Raw genomic sequence first — 19,998 nt, 5'->3', positions numbered from 1 at the left:
GTTTCCAAGGTGAGTCCCACAGCTGCATCCATCCCAGACACTGGGGCCTTGAGTGCCTGTGGAGCACACCTGCAGATGCTGGGCCTCACCGTGACCACGGGGAGGCTCAGTGGTTAGCAGACGGAGTCCTCACCGCCAGGAGCCTGTAGAGACTCCCAGTGCTGACAGCAAGTGGGGGCCTCTCAGGCAGCAACCCCTAGCAACCTCTGCCCTGCCAGAGAGTGCGGGGCTTTGAGCCCACCTGCCTAGGGACCACCCACTGCTGGGGAAGGGTGGGGCTGCAGAGGGCCACTGGGCTTTTGGGAATTGAGCTTCTGGGAGTCCCAGGGCTTAGTCTCATTGTAGCCCAGTTCTGGTATTTTCAAGCTTTTCTCCAGCAGAGACAATGCTAATATCCCACAGTTGCAGCATTGTTCTGGGTACTAGAAGAATTGGGACTTTCTCTTCAAATAACAATGAGAACTTCTTCTGAGCCTTTGTGATAAGAAATGAGAAAGAAAATCATTCCTGGAGGCAGAAGCAGAAAACCATCTCAACAAAAGGCAGAAATGTTTCATTTTGCATTATTACTCTTTCAAATGAGCATTTCTGCCAGCTCATCTAGGTTTAAAATAAAGTGGCTTTTAAGTCTCAGATTATTATGGCCACATCTTGTTTTAGGAAGGAAACATCTGATCTGGAGCAGCTGCTGGATGAGCTCCTCTATGCTTTTGTCCCTGGTCCCAGCTGGCAAACTGCTCCCTTGAAGTGCATTGTGATGCTGAGTTTTGCCACAGGCTGTCTTTTGCTGGTGGGTATGACTGAGGAATCCCTATGACAGCAACCCCACCCCTCCAAGCCAAGGTGTTTCTATGGAATGTGATTTTATAGTGAGTTTTTCTGGTATCCTTTAAACAATGCAAATATTTCTTCTGTGAAACAGTTGCAAAGTTAGAATTGCAGGACTCCAGAGATAAATTTCAGTAATTCCCTCTTCCTTTTATTAACTAAAAAATAAACAAAACTTAAACCTCATGGGAGCAGCATTTAATACACAGAGAAAGATAAAAGAAGCAGGAATTACCCATAATCTGCAAGGTTTAGTGAAAAAAAAAATCAACACTTATTTACAGAAAGCGAGTTTGAGTGGAGCTCTGGCTGTTCTGAACGAGCAGAACCTACAAAGACGTGAAGGAGGTGTCTGCACCTGCAGAGCGCTGAGCCTGGTGGTTCGGTGGGCAGGGTCTGGATTATTTCACACTCAGCCACCCATTCCCCCGGGTGCCCTGGGCAAGCATGGATCCTCTCCATGCCTCGTAGGAAAATTGCGGATAACAGTAGTAGCCCCTCTATCATGGGGTTACTATGGATGCGAAGCAAACCATAGGTTGCCAGGGCCAAGCCCTTAGGGACCTTTGGTTACTCTTGTTATACCAGGGGTCCCTGCAGCTGCACCTGTACCAGTATGCAGAAGAGATGCTGATATCTGCACACATTTTTAACAGTTGGGGGAAATAACCTTTTAATCTCATTTCTCTTTTCCTCTCTCTTCCTCACTTTGGCCTGTCAATCTGTTTCTTCTTTCTCCTATTTTCTGCCCACCCCCTACCCCCACCCCCATCTTGGCACTTCACTCTCCTGCCCTCTCAGAGCTGAAGCCTCAGTGGGAGGTGCCTGGTCCCAGAGAAAGGGACCCCTTCTGGGCAGCCTTGCAGGGCAGTCTCAGGGTCTGCCCCTCTCCAGTTGCTTCCGTGCTGAGCACAGCCGCTAACCTGGTGCAGCCTGGTCCTCGGTCTCTCCCCTTCTTGCTAGCTGTAGTCCATCTCCTGTGTGCTGCTCCTCCTGTGCTTAATAATAAGCATGCCAAAACCCGAGGCCCCTAGCTTCCTAGAATTAGGTAGTCAGCTTCCCTCTCCCAAATCCCCACTTCTCCAAGCTGAGAATTCTCTCCTTCCTCTTTGGTCTAATCTTCCTTCCATCTCTCACTTTGCAGACTTGGTCCAAATCCTTAACTCCTTGCACATCTTAGGGAGCCTCTCTAGCCTCTGCCCTCAGCAACCATTGCCCCCACGCCATTTCTATCCTTTCACAATAGCAGAAATTGTATCACCATCTCACTTGGAACAGTGTCAATCTCTCCTCCTCTAACAAAAGTATCATTCGTGTCATTTATCCTGAGAAAGAAAATCACATCCATAAAAAAGAAAGCCATTTCAGCTGTAGCTTGTTGGCAAAGACCCTCATGCCCCTTGAATCATATGGAAGATTCTCATTCCCCACTTCACACCTGTGCAACTCAGAAGCCTCCTATCTACCATTCTAAAGTTTTGCCCAGATCTTCATTCTTTAGATTCCCCATTCTCTCCCCAAATGGCTAACAAAGTGTTGTTCTAGCTCAAATAGGCTACTTGGGAAGAGGCAGAAAGGTTAGATTCAGTTGTGTCTTCCAGTGATGACCTTTGATTCACACCTTCTTCTTTGTTTAAAAAATAATGATTTGGGTTAATCAAACAATTAAGGGCTTACCCTATAGAGCCCTTACTATTCTCTTAATTTTGGGGAGGTCTAATTTGCTTTGTTCAGTTGGGGTGTGTGTGTGCGTGTGTGTACCTCATGTTTCAGTGTGCTTTCTCTTTGTACTCAAACTCTCTCCCTCATAGCAACATGAAGAATAATGACCACTTTTTGTTGTGCCTACTGAGTTACTCTCCACTCAATGAATATTGTTACCTGGCTCCAATTGCAACTCTGGGGGAATCTGGATTCACCGAGGAACAGAACCTTCTTACCAAATCTGGAGTGTGACTGTAATTTTACTTTTGAAGCACCCGCTTCCCAGAGGAATTGCCAGTGATGGATGCCATTGTCAGGAACCCGGATGCACACGCTCATACATCAGCTGGGAAATCACATAAACAGCTCTCCCAGCAGGCCACGGCTGACTCACCCATTGCTCCCCTACGGAAAGAGATGTGTCAAAAAACTCAGGGCAGCAGCAAGAAACAGACAAAGAAGAAGGAACTGGGAGAGAATGGGTTTTTGCAGGTCCACCCAGTTTTTTTCCTTCCTCATCTTCCTGTGAGGGCAGCAGCAGCAGGCTAAGGTTTGGGTTTGTGGTTTAATGCTGCGTGACAGGATCATGGGGAGTTTTCTGGAAACATTTCTCCTGGGAGTGTGCTGTCAGCTTGTTTTCATAGTGCACATGAAGGGAGACATTCAGCTCTATACATATGCCTTTATCCTTATATAGGTACATGTCTACATTTTCCTTTGGGCTGGATGTGGCCTAACTAGGCTAAGATTATGCTATGACATTTAGTCTCTTTGCAGAGCGAGTCTGTGTTGATTCCAGCAGGATGGGCAGCAGAGGCTGGTTGCTAAGATGTCTGAAAACAGAGGCTACTACTAGAGTGGAGAAGTGGAAGCAGCCTAGCAGGCCTGCTGGTAGCTGTGAGTGTGAGGATAGCTTATCGGTAGCGGCAGGCCAAAGCGTTGACATTCTTGACCACATAAAAGCCCATGGTGACTGGAGGGATGACCAGTGTCCGGCCGGCCCGGAGGGGGCGGGGCTTCAATTCTGGGAGGGTCCCGTCGTCCACCATCACTAAGGGCTGGCCATTCAGTTGCACTGACCTACAGTGAGGAAAAACAGTATGGGACTCATTATTGCATTTTAAGGGAGCCATTGCAACAAAGCCTGTTAGCCCCAGATGGCCTGGCAGTGTCTGATACACACACAGCTAACACTTGTTGGCATTGTCTATGCCCTAGATTCTGACCTAGGTGCTTTACTTTAATAACTCATTCAAACATCCCAATGACCCCCTGAGGTAAGGAACTATTAATATCATTATCCCCATTTTATCTAGAGTGGCTAGGTGACTTGCCCAAGGTCACATAGCTTGGAGGTCCAGACTTTGAACCCAGGAAGTCTACCTCCAGAGACACATCATTCAGACAAGTGAAAAGTCTGTGATGCAGAAGCTGGAATCTTTCATTCCTATTTTCAAAAAATCATAATATCAGCTCAGTTTGACTTTTCCATTTTAAGTTTTTACCTGTGAAATGATATTTGGGCTTAAGATGATCTCAGCCCAAATGAGTATAACTCATAACTCATCAATTTACTTGACAGATTAGATAATCGGCATTACGTTGCTTGTCTAGGGTTATACTGAAGGGAGACAGAGATATAGCTAATAACTCTACTTTTTATAATGCAAGAATGAGTTTTGGCGGGGCACAGTGGTTCATGCCTGTAATCCCAGCACTTTGGAAAGCCAAGGAGGGAGGATTGCTTGAGTCCAGGAGTTTGAGACTAATCTGAGAAACATAGTGAAACCCCATTTCTGCAAAAAATATAAAAGCAGAATTAGCCAGGAATGGTAGCTACTCAGGAGGCAGAAGTGGGAGGATCGCTTGAGCCTGGAAGGTTGAGGTTGCAGTAAGCCAAGATTGTACCACTATACTCCATCCTGGGTGACAGAAAGAAACTCTATCTCAAAAAAAAAGTTTTCATATTTAATATTAACAGATGTTTCCATTTAGCAACACAACAAAGTAGGTGATAAAGTGGCATTTGTGATCACAATTCACCTATCTTGCTTTAATTCTTTCTATATAGCCAGCCACTTTCACCCTGAGGAGGGGGACCACATGCATAGCAAACTTAGAAAGGAGAAACAGCTCATCTTATGCTGGCTGAGAGGGAAGTGCCTCCTGTCCTTGACCTATGGTACCAGAATCCAGATGATGTTCCAGCTGTTCCTAACAGCCATGCACCCAGGTGGAAGCCTAATTTTATGGGTCAGTAGAGAAGGCCAGAAACAGGCCACCAGCTGAAAATTAGGTTGTGAGTCACCCTTGGAAAGTCAACATTGCATAGTGATGACTGTTTCTGGGCCTTGCCCAACCTCCAGTGTGATAACATTGCCGTGATATCATCTGAGCTGAAAAGAGAATAAAATGTTATAAATGGATATAGAGGTCTTTGTGTAGTGTTCCTTCTGTGCTATGAATGATAGACAGGGTGAGAGAGAGATAATCAGACCCACGCCCAATAGAGGAGTGAATTCTCAGAGATAAGTGTGTTGTAAATTGCTCCCAATGGAGAGCTAGGCAGAGAAGAGATCCAGGCCTGGCCCCACATGGGTAAGTTTGGGATAGGTCCAGATCTTACAGGCCAGAGGGAACAGGCCCCCTACTCTTGGTAGAATGACTGAATGAGTAAGTGAGCAGGAGGCTCCTGTATGGAGAGCGAGGCCTGCCTTGGGAAGGTGTGAGGGTGGGAGAATTGAGATCTGAAGGTCAGTGTTGAGTGCATCGCATATGCAAGGAGCTTTTGCTTCCAAATAGGAGAAGTGACCGTCCCTAGTGAAGACAACCTAATCATCGGCGTGGAAGGCAGGGTGAAGAGAGTGGTTCAGTTACAAAAGAAGCCAAGATGGGTCTTCACAGTATTTTCATTATTGTATTTTAGGTGCTATGAGTATCTGTTGCCCAGACATAGCACGGCCAAATACAAGTTCAATAACTTTGATTAATCTTTCTAAGGCATATTCAAATTTGTTTCAGGTCTCCACTTGAAAACCTTCAGTAGTTTCTCCCATATATAGAATTAGGTGAAAGCTTTTCTTCTGAAGAATTAGGTAACGCCCTTTTAGAGTCAGATGTTCCCAGAGTATTAACATCTTTGGGTTCTAGGGAGTGCAAAACAACACATGATAAGCAAATCTTTAAAAATCTATACTAATAACGAGTAGTTATCCTGGAATAGCCCCCATTCTGGTTTCTTTATTGGTTGGTTAAAAAGCTAAGAGTAGAGCCAGGAAGCATGGTGGACTCTGGACCAAAATTTCTAATTCTAGGAGCCAAGTTGCTACCTTGCTAGATGTCTTTGGCACATCCCCTAACCTCGCTGCCCTGCAGCTTTTGCATCTGTAAGAACATTATATAGGCTGTGGCATCAAAGAAACGAAATAAGAAATAGGAAAGTGCTTTGAAAGCATAATGAGCCACATACTTAAGATATGGTGTTTTTGTTGTTATTCTTTTTATTTTTATTTATTTATTTTGAGACAGAGTCTCACTCTGTCACCCAGGCTGCAGTGCAGTGGCCCATTCTTGGCTCACACAACCTTTGCCTCCCAGGTTCAAGCGATTCTCCTGCCTCAGCCTCCTGAGTAGCTGGGACTACTACCACCACATCTGGCTAATTTTTGTATTTTTAGTAGAGATGGGGTTTCACCAGGTTGACTAGGCTGGTCTCAAACTCCTGACCTCAAGCAATTCGTCCGCCTCGGCCTCCCAAAGTGCTGGGATTACAGGCGTGAGTCACCACGCCTGACCTGTTGTTGTCATTCTTTTAAATGTGATTGCGGACAGATGCACTTTTTGGTCCTTATCATACCTGATTGCTCTGTGGTGCTGACACTTTTCAAGGCTCCATTCTGAAAACCCTCTCTTCCCTTGGTCTCACGACATTTCTTTCTGTTTTCCTCCTTCATTTTTGGATGGTGTTTCCTTTTGAGGGGGAGCCGTTCCCCTCTGCCTGCTTCTCAGATGCTAGAGTTCCTAGTGTTTTGCCCCTGACTCTCCTCTCCCCACTCTGCACTCCTCCCGGGGTGCTGCTGCTCTCACCCATGGCTTCGGTTACCATCCACATGTTGATGCTCCCAGCCTGTATCTCTACCCTACATTCCTTCTATGAACTTCCTTATTTCCATTTGGCTGTCCACAGGAATTTCAAAGTCAATAGGTCCAAATCCAAATCTTCTCCTCAAACTCTGTCCTTATCTCTGCCTTTTAAAAAAAAAATCTTTGTGATGGTACCACCATTTATCCAATTACCTGAGCCAGAAAGCTGGGAGTCTTCTAAGACTTCTCCCCCAATTCACATGTGTAGGTAACTAAGTCAGAACAATTCAATCTTATAATGTTTTTCAAATCTGCTCCTTTTTCTCTATTCACTGCTATATTTTTAGTTCAGAAGTTGCCTCCTAACCTAACTCTGTGCCACATTGCTGACAGAGTTATCTGTTGTCATTGCACTGCTTCAAATTCACCAACACTCCCCTTCCCTTACACTTTATTGTGAACAATGACGCCCAGCTCCAGCTACCTTTCCAGTCTCAGGTCCGCCAGACCCTTCTCCAATGCTCACTGTGGATGGCAGACCTCTGGGAGTATATGTGTGTGTGTGTGTGTGGGGTTTGCCGGTATCATAAGAATTTCATTAATATATGCATACACAAAGATTATTTAAGAATGAAAAAATAATGTCTTTCACAGAGATGGGTAAATATTTCTCAATGCAAATGTAAGTAGATTTTGTTGGGATTAAAATACCCAAGTTCATTTAAAAGTATAGTAGGCTGGGTGTGGTGGCTCATGCCTGTAATCCCAGCTCTTTGGGAGGCTGAGGCAGGAGGATCACTTGCGTCCAGGAGTTTGAGACCAGCATGGGCAACATAGTGAGACCCCATCTCTACAAAAAATAAACAAAATTAGATGGGGGTGGTGGCACACGCCTGTAGTCTTAGCTACTTGGGAGGCTGAGGTGGGAGGGTTGCTTGAGCCCAGGAGTTGGAGGCTGCAGTAAACTGAGATTGTGCCACTGTATACCAGTCTGGGTGACACAGTGAGACCTTGTCTCCAAAATAACAAAAAGTAAATATTTTTCTTTTTTTAAATTACTATTTTTTAATTAATTAATTAATTTTTTTTGAGACGGAGTCTCTCTCTGTCACCAGGCTCGACTGCAGTGGCACCATCTTGGCTCAAGGCAACCTCCACCTCCCGGGTTCAAGCGATTCTCCTGCCTCAGCCTCCCGAATAGCTGGGATTACAGGTGTCCACCACCACACCAGGCTAGTTTTTGTATTTTTAGTAGAGACAGGGTTTAACAATATTGGCCAGGCTGGTTTTGAACTCCTGATCTTGTGATCTGCCTGCCTCGGCCTCCCAAAGTGCTGGGATTACAGGCATGAGCCACCGCAACCAGCCAGAAAATATTTTTCAGATGTAAATGCTAGTCAGCAGTTTTGGGATTAAAACATTAGTTCATTTAAAACTGTTCTCTAATTCCCAATATATTTTTTTGGTGGGGAGGGAGGTATCATGTACTTTTTAAGAAATAGATTTTGGAAGGACGATTACTGTAATGTGGGAAGGCCAGGACATTTGTTGACATTTAAAAGGAACCCACATGCTTGAAGAGGCCAAGCCCCCCGTGCCCTAGTATGACCAAATTAAATGACTTGCAGTTTTGCTTCTGAGTCGTGTCATTGTGTGTGGTGCTCCCTCCAGCTGTCCTCCTCTAACTGTTAGCTGTCCTACAGACTAACTGTAATGATCCTTGCAGTCTGTGCAGGTGTTGCCTCCTCTGGAGAACCTTCTCTGACCCTTAGATTGGGTTTGGAGCCCCACTTGTGGGCTCTCTCAGCAGCCCAAAGTCACTTATAACTGTGGCCCTTATTGTAGTGAGTTACTTGTTTGATCCCTCACTGGGCTATGAATCCTCAGTGCCTAAAGAGCTGCTTGGCACAGAGTAGGGACTAAACAGTTCCTGAATAAGTGAATGGGCTTTTGAGGCTCTTTTGCATTATTTCTGATCTTCCTGGGTTGAGTTTCTCTAGCTTTAAAGAGGTTCCCTGGAGGTTTGCTGAGTGTGTTTACAGATTTCATTAATGTGCCAATTACTCTTGCTCTGGTGGCTTGTGGAGATGTTAGATAAGATCTGAATTATCACTGATTCTCCCAGTCACTCACTAGATACCTTATCCCAACCTGACATGGGACCATTGATCATTGTTAATGCTTTCCATCCTTAAATAAGATCTATGTGACCATCTCTCAGCTAAGTGAACATAAGTTAATTTTGTGAATAAGGTTTTGTGAGACCTTGAGTCCTCATACGTCCTTATCTACAAAGTCCCTTCATTATAAAGATGGGCCATGTGCTTTATCACTTCCATTCTATTCTTCCTGCTTATATTTTTCTTTTAACATTTATCTTGTTACCAGCAAAGTCATATCATGCTAAATATAACAATAGTCTTTCATTTATGTACATTGAACAGCTTGTAAGCTTGTAAACATAATCACATTAATGATAAAATTCATCAGTTACGCAGCACTATTTATGCAAAAGGCACTATGCTATGATTTATTTTGACTGTCTCATTTAGTTCTTACAACAACTGAGGCAGGTGTTAGCATTACCATATTACAGATGAGCAAATCAAAGTTTAGAGGGGTCTAAAACTCACCTAGGCCACACAGTCAATGAGTGGCAGAGCTGAGATTTGCACTGATGCCCTTAACCACAGCCCTATCTGGCCTCCCTTGTCACATGTGACTGCTAAAGAGCCCCGGGAGATACACGGGCCAGTATTACTATTATTGCAACTTTACCATGGGGACAAGGTTAGAGAGGTTAAGTGGCCTGGGCAATGTCATATGGCTAATAAGTGGCTAAGCTAGGTCTCAAATTCTGGCCTCCTGACCACTGCTTTCTACTATTTCATGTTGTTTCTCCAATTCCAGCTGGTGTTCACCAGGATTGTGTTTCGTTCTTTGAAAACCGTCCTTATCATATTTTCATCGTATTCTGATACCTCCTAACTGGCCTATGACTTTTCAAACCAAATGCTGAATGATCCAGCCTAAGTTGAACTATTTCTCTTAATTCTCTAGTTTGCCTGAACTGCTGAGGGTATTTAAATTATCCAAATATTAGGACAACTGCATTTTATCACCATCTGTTTTTACAAAGTCTGAGTTACTTTCCAATTCCTAAACTTGTTTTATTAACTTTGAATGTTATTTAAAATGGGATTCAACGTGTCAATTTGGAGTCAAGCCCTCTGCTCCCCAGGTCTCCATGGGAGCCCCGTGGCCCGGTCACTCCCCCGCTACCCTCCGCCCACCTGTCTACAGTCTTTGGTCTTCATGTTTTATCACCATTCTCGATAGCCATGGATATTTAAGCAAGGTTTCAACTGTTCTGAGATGTCAGGGAAGCAAGTCTAATGAGCATGTCCTCTTTCTTTTTTTTCTGAGATGGAGTGTCACTCTAGCCCAGGCTGGAGTGCAGTGATGTGATCTTGGCTCAGTGCAACCTCTACCTCCCAGGTCCTGGTTTAAGCAATTCTCCTGCCTCAGCCTCCTGAGCAGCTGGGATTACAGGTGCACACCCACCATGCATCCAGCTAATTTTTTTTTTTTTTTGTAGAGATGGGGTTTCACCATGTTGGCCAAGCTGGTCTTGAATGCCTGACCTTGTGACCTTCCCACCTCAGCCTCCCAAAGTGCTGGGATTACAGGTATGAGCCACTGCACCCGGCTGAGTATGTCTTTTTTAAAGCTTGAAGACAATTTACCGGACTCCAATGGAGCCAGGAGGAACTTTAGTGGGGAATTATGTTTTATCAGGAGCAGGCTTTGGAACTGGTGTATAGTTCAGGCTGGCATATTTGGGGACCTTGAGTGGGAGGTGAAGAGACTTAAAATCATTTCTGTCTCAGTCACTCTCAGAACATTTGCCTTCTCTGAGCCTAGTTTCTCAAACTGCAAGGTGAGGGTCGATAGATCAAATGAACCCTACAATCCCTTCTGGCTTAACCATTTTTCAGGTGGGTTGCCTATGACTAACAGCTAGCCTGAGGCAAAGTTTAATGCCAAACCCGGAGTGATCCTGCATAAACAGAAATCTGACCATGACACTCACCTGTCTAAATATTCAGTGACTTCCCACTGATCTTAGAACATCGCCTGAAGTCTCCATGCACAGGCCCTATTATCTACTTCTCCAGCCGTCGAGAGACTCACTCTAGCTCCTGCCCATTCCAGCTCCCTTCCACCCCCCACCTCCTTTCATTCTACATGCCACTTCTCCAATTGCGCCTAAGTGCAGCGTTTTGCACATGGTTTCCCTCTACCTGGACCCTTCTCCATTCGCCCTCCTCCTCCCTTCCAGCTTCCTTCTCCTGGATCATACTTGTCCTTCAAGTCAGGTGTGCTCCTACAGGACCCAGTACTACCTGGGTCTCAGCTCCTGTCACGCAGTATTGTGATGGCTAAGCTAACTGCTTGTCAGTCTCTCCACTAGATAGGAAGCCCATGTGTCTTACTCATCCTTCACTCTCCTGTCCACCCACTCACACAGGAGGCATCAATAAAAGCCACCTTGGATATAAACACGTGGGCAAAAGAACTGCTACCTAGAAGGAAAGACACTGAACTGGAAGGCCAGAAACCCGTTTTAGTCCAGACTTGGGATATGAAATGTGCAAGTCTCGGTATGGGATCAGCCGCTTCTGGTCTCAGTTTCTGTATTGTTACATGATGAGAGAGAGGGAGAGAGGGAGAGAGGGAAGGGGGAGAGAAAGGAGGAGGGACAGGGGAGAGAATGAGTCTGACTGTGTGTTTGTATGTGGGTCTGCGCCTGCTTATCAGCATCCTTTCCTCCAGTGTGCTCTCCTAAGGACCGCTAGAGGTCACTCTTGTTCTACACAATGGTGCCAGGATCGTCTACTTCGCGGTGGCTCCCAGGAAGCCGGAACGCGTCGCCTGCCTCCAAATCCCGCACTCCAGTCCCGGGAAGGCCGGCAGATGTACCCCGCGCTTGGCCTCCCGGAGGAACAAATCACAGAATCAATCAAATCCCCACAAGAACCTCGTTGCGGTCCCGTTGGCAGGGGTCCCACCTGGAATGTGGCCTAATATTAAGGAAACGTGCGAGGCCGGGCTGCAATTCCTGCAGGGGTGCCGGCTTCCCGGCCAACGTGCAGAGAGGGGGGTCCCGGCGCAGGTGCGGGGTCTGCGGCGCCCGCACGACTCGGCGCCGGGCTCTCCCGGGCTCTGGGTCCCCGGCCGCCCGTAGGGTCGGCCCCGCACCTGTTTGTGCTTTGCAGGCCCCCAGACCCCCTCGCTGAGTGAGGAAGCTGGTATGTGCAGCTGCCCTGCCCTTCTCCAGGTCAGGGGCAGGTTAGAGCCCGGAGGGGCCCCAGCCAGGTTTGAGGACAGAAGGGCTTTGCTTCCCTTTCCTGCTCGGTGGGGAGACAGTGCATCTGGGGCAGCTTGGACAGGAAGTTCGTCTGAAATTGCCTTGAGTGATGGCTACCACGCTGAGGACCGCTGCTCAGGAGGGGCCCCTGCAGGCAGTGTCGCCTGGTCCCCCATGTGCGGCTCAGGGAAAGGCTCTAAGTGGTCATGACCCTCTCTGGGGTGCTCCCACTCCTCAGGAGTCACGGGGAGGATTACTTCCTTTCAAGTGTGTCCTGAACTTTTCTTCTATGTGCTTTTTGCTCTACCTAGAATCTGGTGGAATCTCTCACAAGGCCTGTTCTTCCCTCCAGGCCCCGTCAGAGGTAGCCTCCTGCTTGGGACCTTACCTGATAAGACAGCTGGAAGGGAGGGCGGCACATTATCTGCATCTCCTTTTTAGTGTCCCTTTCAGCCTTATCTTATCTGTATCCTTGGGCCATTTGTCTGCTACTGACTTGTTTTCATTTCTTAATTTTCAGTAGTATGCGGCTCAGTGCCTTCTTGTCTGTGGTGGCTGTGTAGTTAATACTTGCTGAATTCCGCTCTATCAACTGCTCTAGTAGTCATGCCTGGCTGTATGTTCCAGTTCCAATCTCTTCCTCCACTATTGTTCAAGAGAGAGGACTGTGAGGGATAGAGAAAGAAAATGGGGAAAATAGTGTCCTGTTCCCTTGCCCCTCCAACAGCCTACATCCTATTTGAAGTTCCTGGTCCCTGAGACATTTTGAGGCTGAGAAGATTACTTGCCCTCCATGCTACCCTCTGAGGGACACACTGAAATGGTGAGGAATTTTGATCTAGCTTCTGTATCACTGACCGGAGAAAATACTAGGACTCCTTTGTACAAGCAAAGCTGGGGGTTTTATAGGCAAGTTGTTAGGGATATAGGCTTTTCCTGGATGTAGTGTGGTTTTGGGGTCAGGATTTGATCTGTATTCTATCCAAGTCTGTATAATAGTGATCCAAACCATAATGGATTCTACCATGTGCTCCTAATGGCTTAAAATAATTTAGCACACTTGGCAGACAAGATGAGAGCTTGACTAAGAAACCTGGATTTATACTGATATTGTTAACTCCCAGCAGATGAGGGAATCATCTGGGGGAAGTTTAGAAAGAAAATTTGATCCTGCAGCCATCTCAAAGCTCCATGTCATAGGCATATCACACTCAAACCACAGGACACAATAGGAACCAGCTATAAAAACCATAGAGACTTCAGCATGTGGTTAACTATGTCCCCTTCCCATTGTAAAGAATTGGCGCCATCATCATCAACATGAACAAGTGGTGTTTAAGGGGCATTATTCATAGTTCCACTGTTCTTTTCGTTGTACAAATTAAATTACAACAGACTTAATCTAAGACAGAAAACACTGAATTATGCAAATGTCTGCCCAGACACACCGTAATAAACACATTACACAAAGAGCAGGAAGGAAGGAAAATCAAGTTTAGTCTGGATTTCAAGGTCTTCTGCTGTCTGGCCTTAATATGTGTTTGTGGCCTTTCCCCTTGCCCCACAAAGCGTCCTGTATTCCGGTCACATGAGATGACTTGCCACCTCCCAAACAAAATGTGCCTTGAACTTGTGTACTTCCAAAACTTTATCAGCTCATCCTGGTGCTGGAAGTTGCCTTCCCTACAGCCTTTCCTAGAAGTATGGCACATCCTTCCAGCTCCAACTCCACGGCCTTCAGCCCTGAGGACTTTCCAGATTCCCAAGTCAGAATTCGTCTCTCTCTTTCTCAAAATCCTATCTCCTATATTTAACCTTATGTGGTCTGTTTTGTCTCCGAGTTAATGAATGCTCTGTGGAGAGGGACAAGGTTTCCTCAGCCCTAATTGTGTGGAGATAGATGAGACAATGTGGGGATGCAAAGCATCCCCTTTACAACAGTCTACAGGTGAAGACAGGTAGGAAGGCACGTGTGTGTATGCACACATGTTAACACGTTTTAAACAACATGTTATGTTTAACACACGTGAAATCAAAGAGAGAAATACCTGTTTTATTAGCTTTTGACGAAGTATTCCCCATGATATCAGGTGAACTGGTATACTCTCAAAAAGGAAAAAAAGGTATCTCAGGTGGCACAGGCTCTGTTCCAGGTGCCACAGATTTCAAAGTGCAAAGTGTTAGGTGACTCTGAATCATCGTTGCAAGGGTAAGCAGGGAAGTGCTAGTCTGCACCGGTATTGCTGGTGTTTGGCAGTGGGTCCACAGTTTAATGCTCCAGGCCCCTTGTCTGGAATGAGCCACATCCTGCCCTGGCCTTCCTGATGCTTAGCAGCCAAAGAAACACCAGTTTGGGGCCCAGGCCCCACTGTAGAGCTAAGCTGGATTAGAACTTTTCAGTTCCTTAAAGCTTACATTCGTCCATCACCAAATCGTAGCCTCTGAAAGGCACAGGGAAAGAAGACGACAAGGGCCGTTTCTTCTCAGTCTGCCAGAACTGCCTACATATTCTGATGCTCTGCCTCTCACTTTAGAATCAACTGTTTAGAAATATGTTAGCTCTACCCTAACACATCCATTTACAGGTGTTTCATCTAGGTCATCAGACAGAATGGAAATCCCTGCCTGCAACGAGGGCCCTAAGTGAGTGGAGGTGAAAAGGGGAGACCACAGCCTTAATGGACAGCTATGCAGAGAGTTTCCAGCTGCTGGGAATGAGCTGGAGGAAAAATCTGGATCTGAGAACAAATATAAAGCTCTTGGAAAATAACAGTGAAAAGCCTAGATTCCTAAACATCTTGGTTTAAGATGTCAAGTTGCTGTAAAATATAAAAGCATTTTATAATCCTCTAATCGGCACAGTGATCTCCACATTAGTAATCTGGGAGTTAAAACTAAACAAACAATAAACCCTTTGGGAGGCCAGCAACCATCCTTCCACTAAGTCATAGAGAACTCCCCGGGGCTCATGGCATGTTCACACCTTCGGCAAAATGGTGTGGCGCCTGAATGAAGAATATAATCTGGGAAAAATCGAAGATGCAAATCAGCTGGGATCTTGTTCTAGCAGTTTACAGAGGGACTGTGGTTCTCAACCCTGACCACATATTTGAATCACCTGGGGAGCTTTAACAAATACTGGTGCCTGGGTCTCAGCACAGAGATTTTGGTTTAATTGGTTTGTGGTGTGGCTTGGGCATTGGGGTTTTTAAAGCTCCCCAGGTAATTGGAAGTGTAGCAGTGTTGAACACCTCGGGTAGAAGAAGGGGTGAGTATATGTTTGTAGCTGGGGGTGGAGGGGCCGCAGCCGCAGATATCTTTCTAACCATTACATTCTGAATTTATTTTGAATAAAAAAAGATTTTCTTACTTTTTGAGTGCCACATCAGGAGGCTATATATATATTTTTAACCTAAAAGGAAGATGTGAACTTTCCAAAGACAAGTTTTTTGCTGCATAGACTGAAGTGAGGATTTTTGCTATTTCAGTAGAACTGGTCACTGAATGTCTTGCCCCTCCCGCTTGTACCTTGGTGGGGTGATTATGCTCCTTGGTGTACCAGGGATATTTATGTGTAGCACTTTACAGGATGACTTAGGAAACAAATCAGATGAAGTATCAGCACTGATAACCAACTCTGTTTCATGAACACTGAAAAGAAAAACGTTTTTCTTTTCTTGAAAGTTAATTTCTATAAAATCATTGAGATTTTTCTTAAGTTCTAGACTATATTGCAGAGAGCTCCTTATAGACAAAAAGTGGTTCAAGTTCTCTTCAGGCAAGAGGAACTACGGGAGTGAAGAATGTGTCATTCAGTATCCTCACTGTAGTTTTCAGATACGTATATACTTATTTATGTAGATAACATTGGTTACAGCCACTATCTCTTCATGAGCCACAAAACACCCACAAATTAGCACAAGGGCTAAAAGAATCCTAACTCCTCTGGGTTTCAGTGAGTAAGCTTGCATTAACAAGATTTGTGAGGCTCATTTCTCTACATATTTTCTTTCTTTTTTTCTATATACTGCCTCAGAACCTTAAGTATAAGTATTTTTATAAATATATATACGTATGTGTATATATATTTATATTTCTGCTTTTTACAGTGTCTATTTCGGCCTTTCTGAACTGGGCACTAACCTGAATGTTAGTGTTTAGAGTAAGTACCACTTTCCTGTTCGCTCACAGGCAGCTCGTAAATCTCCCTGATCTCAGGCACTTTCTTGCCATTCGGTGCTCTCGGCCTCTGCAGCTTGTCTTTCCTGCTGAGGGGCTCTGAATGGCCTTTCAAAAGGGCTGCAGCCGACGTGGCTGATCCGCACCAGCAGGGCCTTTTGCTCTAGGTCAAAGATGTTTCCATTCTAAGTCTTGCTTTATAAAAAATTATCCTATTTTTTCATGATATTTTAACATCTGAGGCCCTGCAGGAGTTAACAGCTTTGCTCACATGCTCTCAGCCTGAACGTCACAGGTATTGAGGCACCTTACCTTTTACCATTCATCAAAACAGATCTTGAGTCAATAAATAAATGAATATGAGTGAAACAAAAAAGAAACTGGAAGAAAATAAAGATGCATATTGACCTCATTTCAAGAATAAAAATTCATACACATATAAGTAGAATGGAAGAAAGTACAAGGTAAACATATTTAACTATGTAACAAGGGAATACTTCTGTATGTCAAGATAATACCCTACTATTATATAGTTAGAAAAATAGCAAATAAAATATCAGAGAAAATATTTCAATACATATGATAGCAAAGGGGGAAACTGCCTTATACCTGTATTAGAGCAAACTTAATAAAACAGACTAATACCCCAATAGAAAAATAAGCAAAGGACATAGAAAATTCATAAAAGCAATACAATACTAACATATGAAAACTCTTCAGTCTCATTAATGCTCAAAGAATAGAAATTAACATAAGAATGCTATTTTTTATTATGAAGTCAGCAAAGATGTAAAAAACGTTACTATACTATATTAGTGAGATGAATTGTAATAACACGATGTTCATATTTCCTCCTATATCTCAGACCTTTTCAACTAAGTTTGGATGAGGTAAGAAAATTGAAAGGTGACCAGGCACAATGGCTCATGCCTATAGTCCTAGCACTCTGGGAGGCCAAGGCGAGTGGATCACCTGAGGTCAGGAGTTTGAGACTAGCCTGGCCAACATGGTGAAACCGTCTCTACTAAAAGTATACAAATTAGCCAGGTGTGGTGGCACAGGCCTGTAGTCCCAGCTACTTGGAAGGCTAAGGCAGAAGAATCCCTTGAACTGGGGAGGCAGAGGTTGCAGTGAGCCGAGATCGCGCCACTGCACTCCAGCCTGGGCGACAGAATAAGAATGTGTCTCAAAAAAAAAACAAAAAAACAAAACAAACAAACAAACAAAAAACCCAGAAAATTGAAAGCTTAATTCTGTGAGATAAGATCCTAAAACTCAATGGATTCAAGGTGAGCAATGTGAACACCAAGTCATTTGAGGGATGGTTGAAGGATTTGAGAGTGCTTAGCTTGGAGACTAGAATTTTAAGGGTAGATATATACAAAAATTGAAAAGAAGGTATATATTTTATCTTTTTACATTTTCCAAAACAAGAGTAGAAAGGGCAAGAAAACGCCCTTTGGTCTAATACATGGAGGTTCTTTCCTACAATCAGAGGTGTCTAGTCCTAGCGTGAGCCAATTCCTGAGACGAGCCATCCCATCAAACAAGCTGAAAAGCTTTATGTCGGGAATGTTAGAGAAGAAACCTCTTGACCCATACAAGTTCTTTGAAATTTTTCCTTTATAAAGTCATCTTTTACTAACTACAGAACTTTCATAGAATGGTTTATTTTTAAAAGAAACTAATTTAAATGATCCCAGACAAGTATAGATAATGGAGACCTGCAGGGAGTATATCTGGTTGTTCAGAGTTCAAAAAGTCTAGGTACCAACTAATACCAGCAGTAGAGAACTAAAATACTTAGATGTCTTGAGGCTGCTGAGATAAATGAACAAATGGCCTACGGGTCCCAGAAAACAAGTCTTCATGTTTTGTTTTTGAGTGTCTGAGTCTTGGTATTGAATTAATGGGGTTAAGGTTTTTCCCAAAGGTTCTTTTACCTGGTCTGTCCAGAAACTAAACACAGTGCTTCCAGGTATCATTCCAGAGATTGTGGGGGGTCAGGTGGTGGCCAGTCTAGCCCTCAGGACTTTTCACATTAGCCAAGCTCTGAATCCAGAGATGAAATATCATAATATGATCTGGTCTGTTCCAACAGGGACATGAAGATATTTTTAAAGTCTTAGCACCTGGAAGTTACTTGAGTATTTTCAGAACCATTCTGTTTGGTTAACATCAAATGACACCTCTCTAAAGGCATGCAGTTAGATGCCAATGTTTTTCTTTGATATAGGATTTAATGAGGGTGAAATCAAAGCAAAAGTTATATCCCAGAGAGATGGAAAAAATGAGCAGTATGTGGAAAAAGAAAAAAAAAGATGTTCATTTCTTCACAGAATAGGCAATAAGATTCTTGGTTCATAGGAGCCTTGAGATTCTTTTCAGCTAAAATCATGGCAGCTAAAGGAGAGGCTCATGCAGATATGAAATTTCAACATTAATATGGAACCTATTAGCCCCAGAGCAGAAATACTTTATATGTCTATTATGGCACCGCCTACAGGCTGCTTCCTGTTAGTTGTTTGCTTCTAGTAACAGAGATGAGCTCCTTTAGGAGATTCTGAGATTCATCTCAGAATCCCCTCCCCAACAACCCCCAAACACCCCACAATAAATAGCTCTTGAAAGCCAGGTGAGGATATGGCCTAGCAATAGAAAGATCAAGGGACATTCTCATCTGAAACACATTCACATTGAACTTTACATTCAGAATTTTCCCCTAATTTGTCTACTTGGAACTCTTGAGTACTTACAGCTATGGGACCACAATTCTTTTAACATTTTAGTCAGTCATTGCAAATTAGATCGCTGAAGAGGAGGAAGTTCTGTCTGGCACAAAGTAGGATCAATAAAAGTTGATGAATGGATGAAGGGATATACTTTCCAGTTTCCTTGGGAAGTCTCCCCTGTTGGCGTAGTTCCCTCAGAAATATAGCTCTGAGAATGGGCTCCATTAGGTGTAAGGGAATTGGAGGTGCCTGTGTATATGGGGTTGGAATAGAATATATTGATACTGATTTTTATATACCTCAAACAAATCTAGAGTCATTGCTGGTATTTAATAATCCCTTTGTGTGAGAAGAACATAATAAAAACAGAAGGGAATTCCCGTTTTGCTGGAAAAAAAATGTGCTTTTACTAGAATTCTGTGATTGGGAGACAGTCTTAGAAGTAGCTTGGAGAAGAATGTTTAAAAGGGTTGGCGGCTGGGCATGGGGGCTCATGCTTGTAATCCAGCACTTTGGGAGGCCGAGGCAGGCGGATCACTTGAGGTCAGAGTTTGAGACCAGCCTGGCTAACACGGTGAAACCCTATCTGTTCAAAAAATAAATTAGCCGGGCATGGTAGTGCACGCCTATAGTCCCAACTGCTTGGGAGGCTGAGGTGGGAGAATTGTTTGAACCTGGGAGGCAGAAGTTGCAGTGAGCTAAGATCGCGCCACTGCACTCCAGCCTGGGTGACAGGGTGGGACTCTGTCTCAAAAAAAAAAAAATCTTAATTTTGGATTTGTGACAAGAGTTAATGAAACTGATGTGAATTAGCTTGAAGGAGAAAAATTCTGGGTAACCTAATACTCTTCAAATATATTCATTCTATAAAGAGCCTACGATGAAATGAACCCAGATGATATCATGACAGAGTTCATTTATCCATACTGTATCTTTGTCTTATGTAATTGTAATTTTATATTACTGGACTGTAGCACATTGTTGAAAAAAGTGCACTAGAGTAAGGGCCAGGACAACTGGATGCTAGAGACTTCCAGCTTTGCCACTTACTAGTTGTGTGACTCTTGAATAAGTCACTTAATGCTTTGAGACTCAGTGTCT

The 19,998-nt window shown here is 44.2% G+C and overlaps 1 protein-coding gene across 2 annotated transcripts in view; it reads right to left on the bottom strand.

The window, feature by feature from the left end:
- Positions 1-269: 269 nt before the first annotated feature.
- The window catches only part of HPSE2 (heparanase 2 (inactive)), a 766,947-nt gene continuing 747,218 nt past the window's right edge, over positions 270-19,998 (bottom strand). Inside the window, exon 12 of one of the 2 annotated variants that reach the window (XM_012439611.2) lies at positions 270-3,612. In XM_012439611.2, the coding sequence (XP_012295034.1) occupies positions 3,447-3,612 (166 nt within the window). In that variant the 3' untranslated portion in view covers positions 270-3,446. The remainder of the gene's footprint in view (positions 3,613-19,998) is intronic. The other variant, XM_012439610.3, reaches the window with a different exon arrangement.

The sequence above is a fragment of the Aotus nancymaae genome, unplaced genomic scaffold (genome assembly GCF_030222135.1).
Source record: "Aotus nancymaae isolate 86718 unplaced genomic scaffold, 86718_ANA_hifiasm-v0.15.2.pri h1tg000010l, whole genome shotgun sequence".
Lineage (NCBI taxonomy): Eukaryota > Metazoa > Chordata > Mammalia > Primates > Aotidae > Aotus > Aotus nancymaae.
Note: the sequence above shows the minus strand (reverse complement) of the source record. Positions and strands in the feature narration are given on the sequence as shown.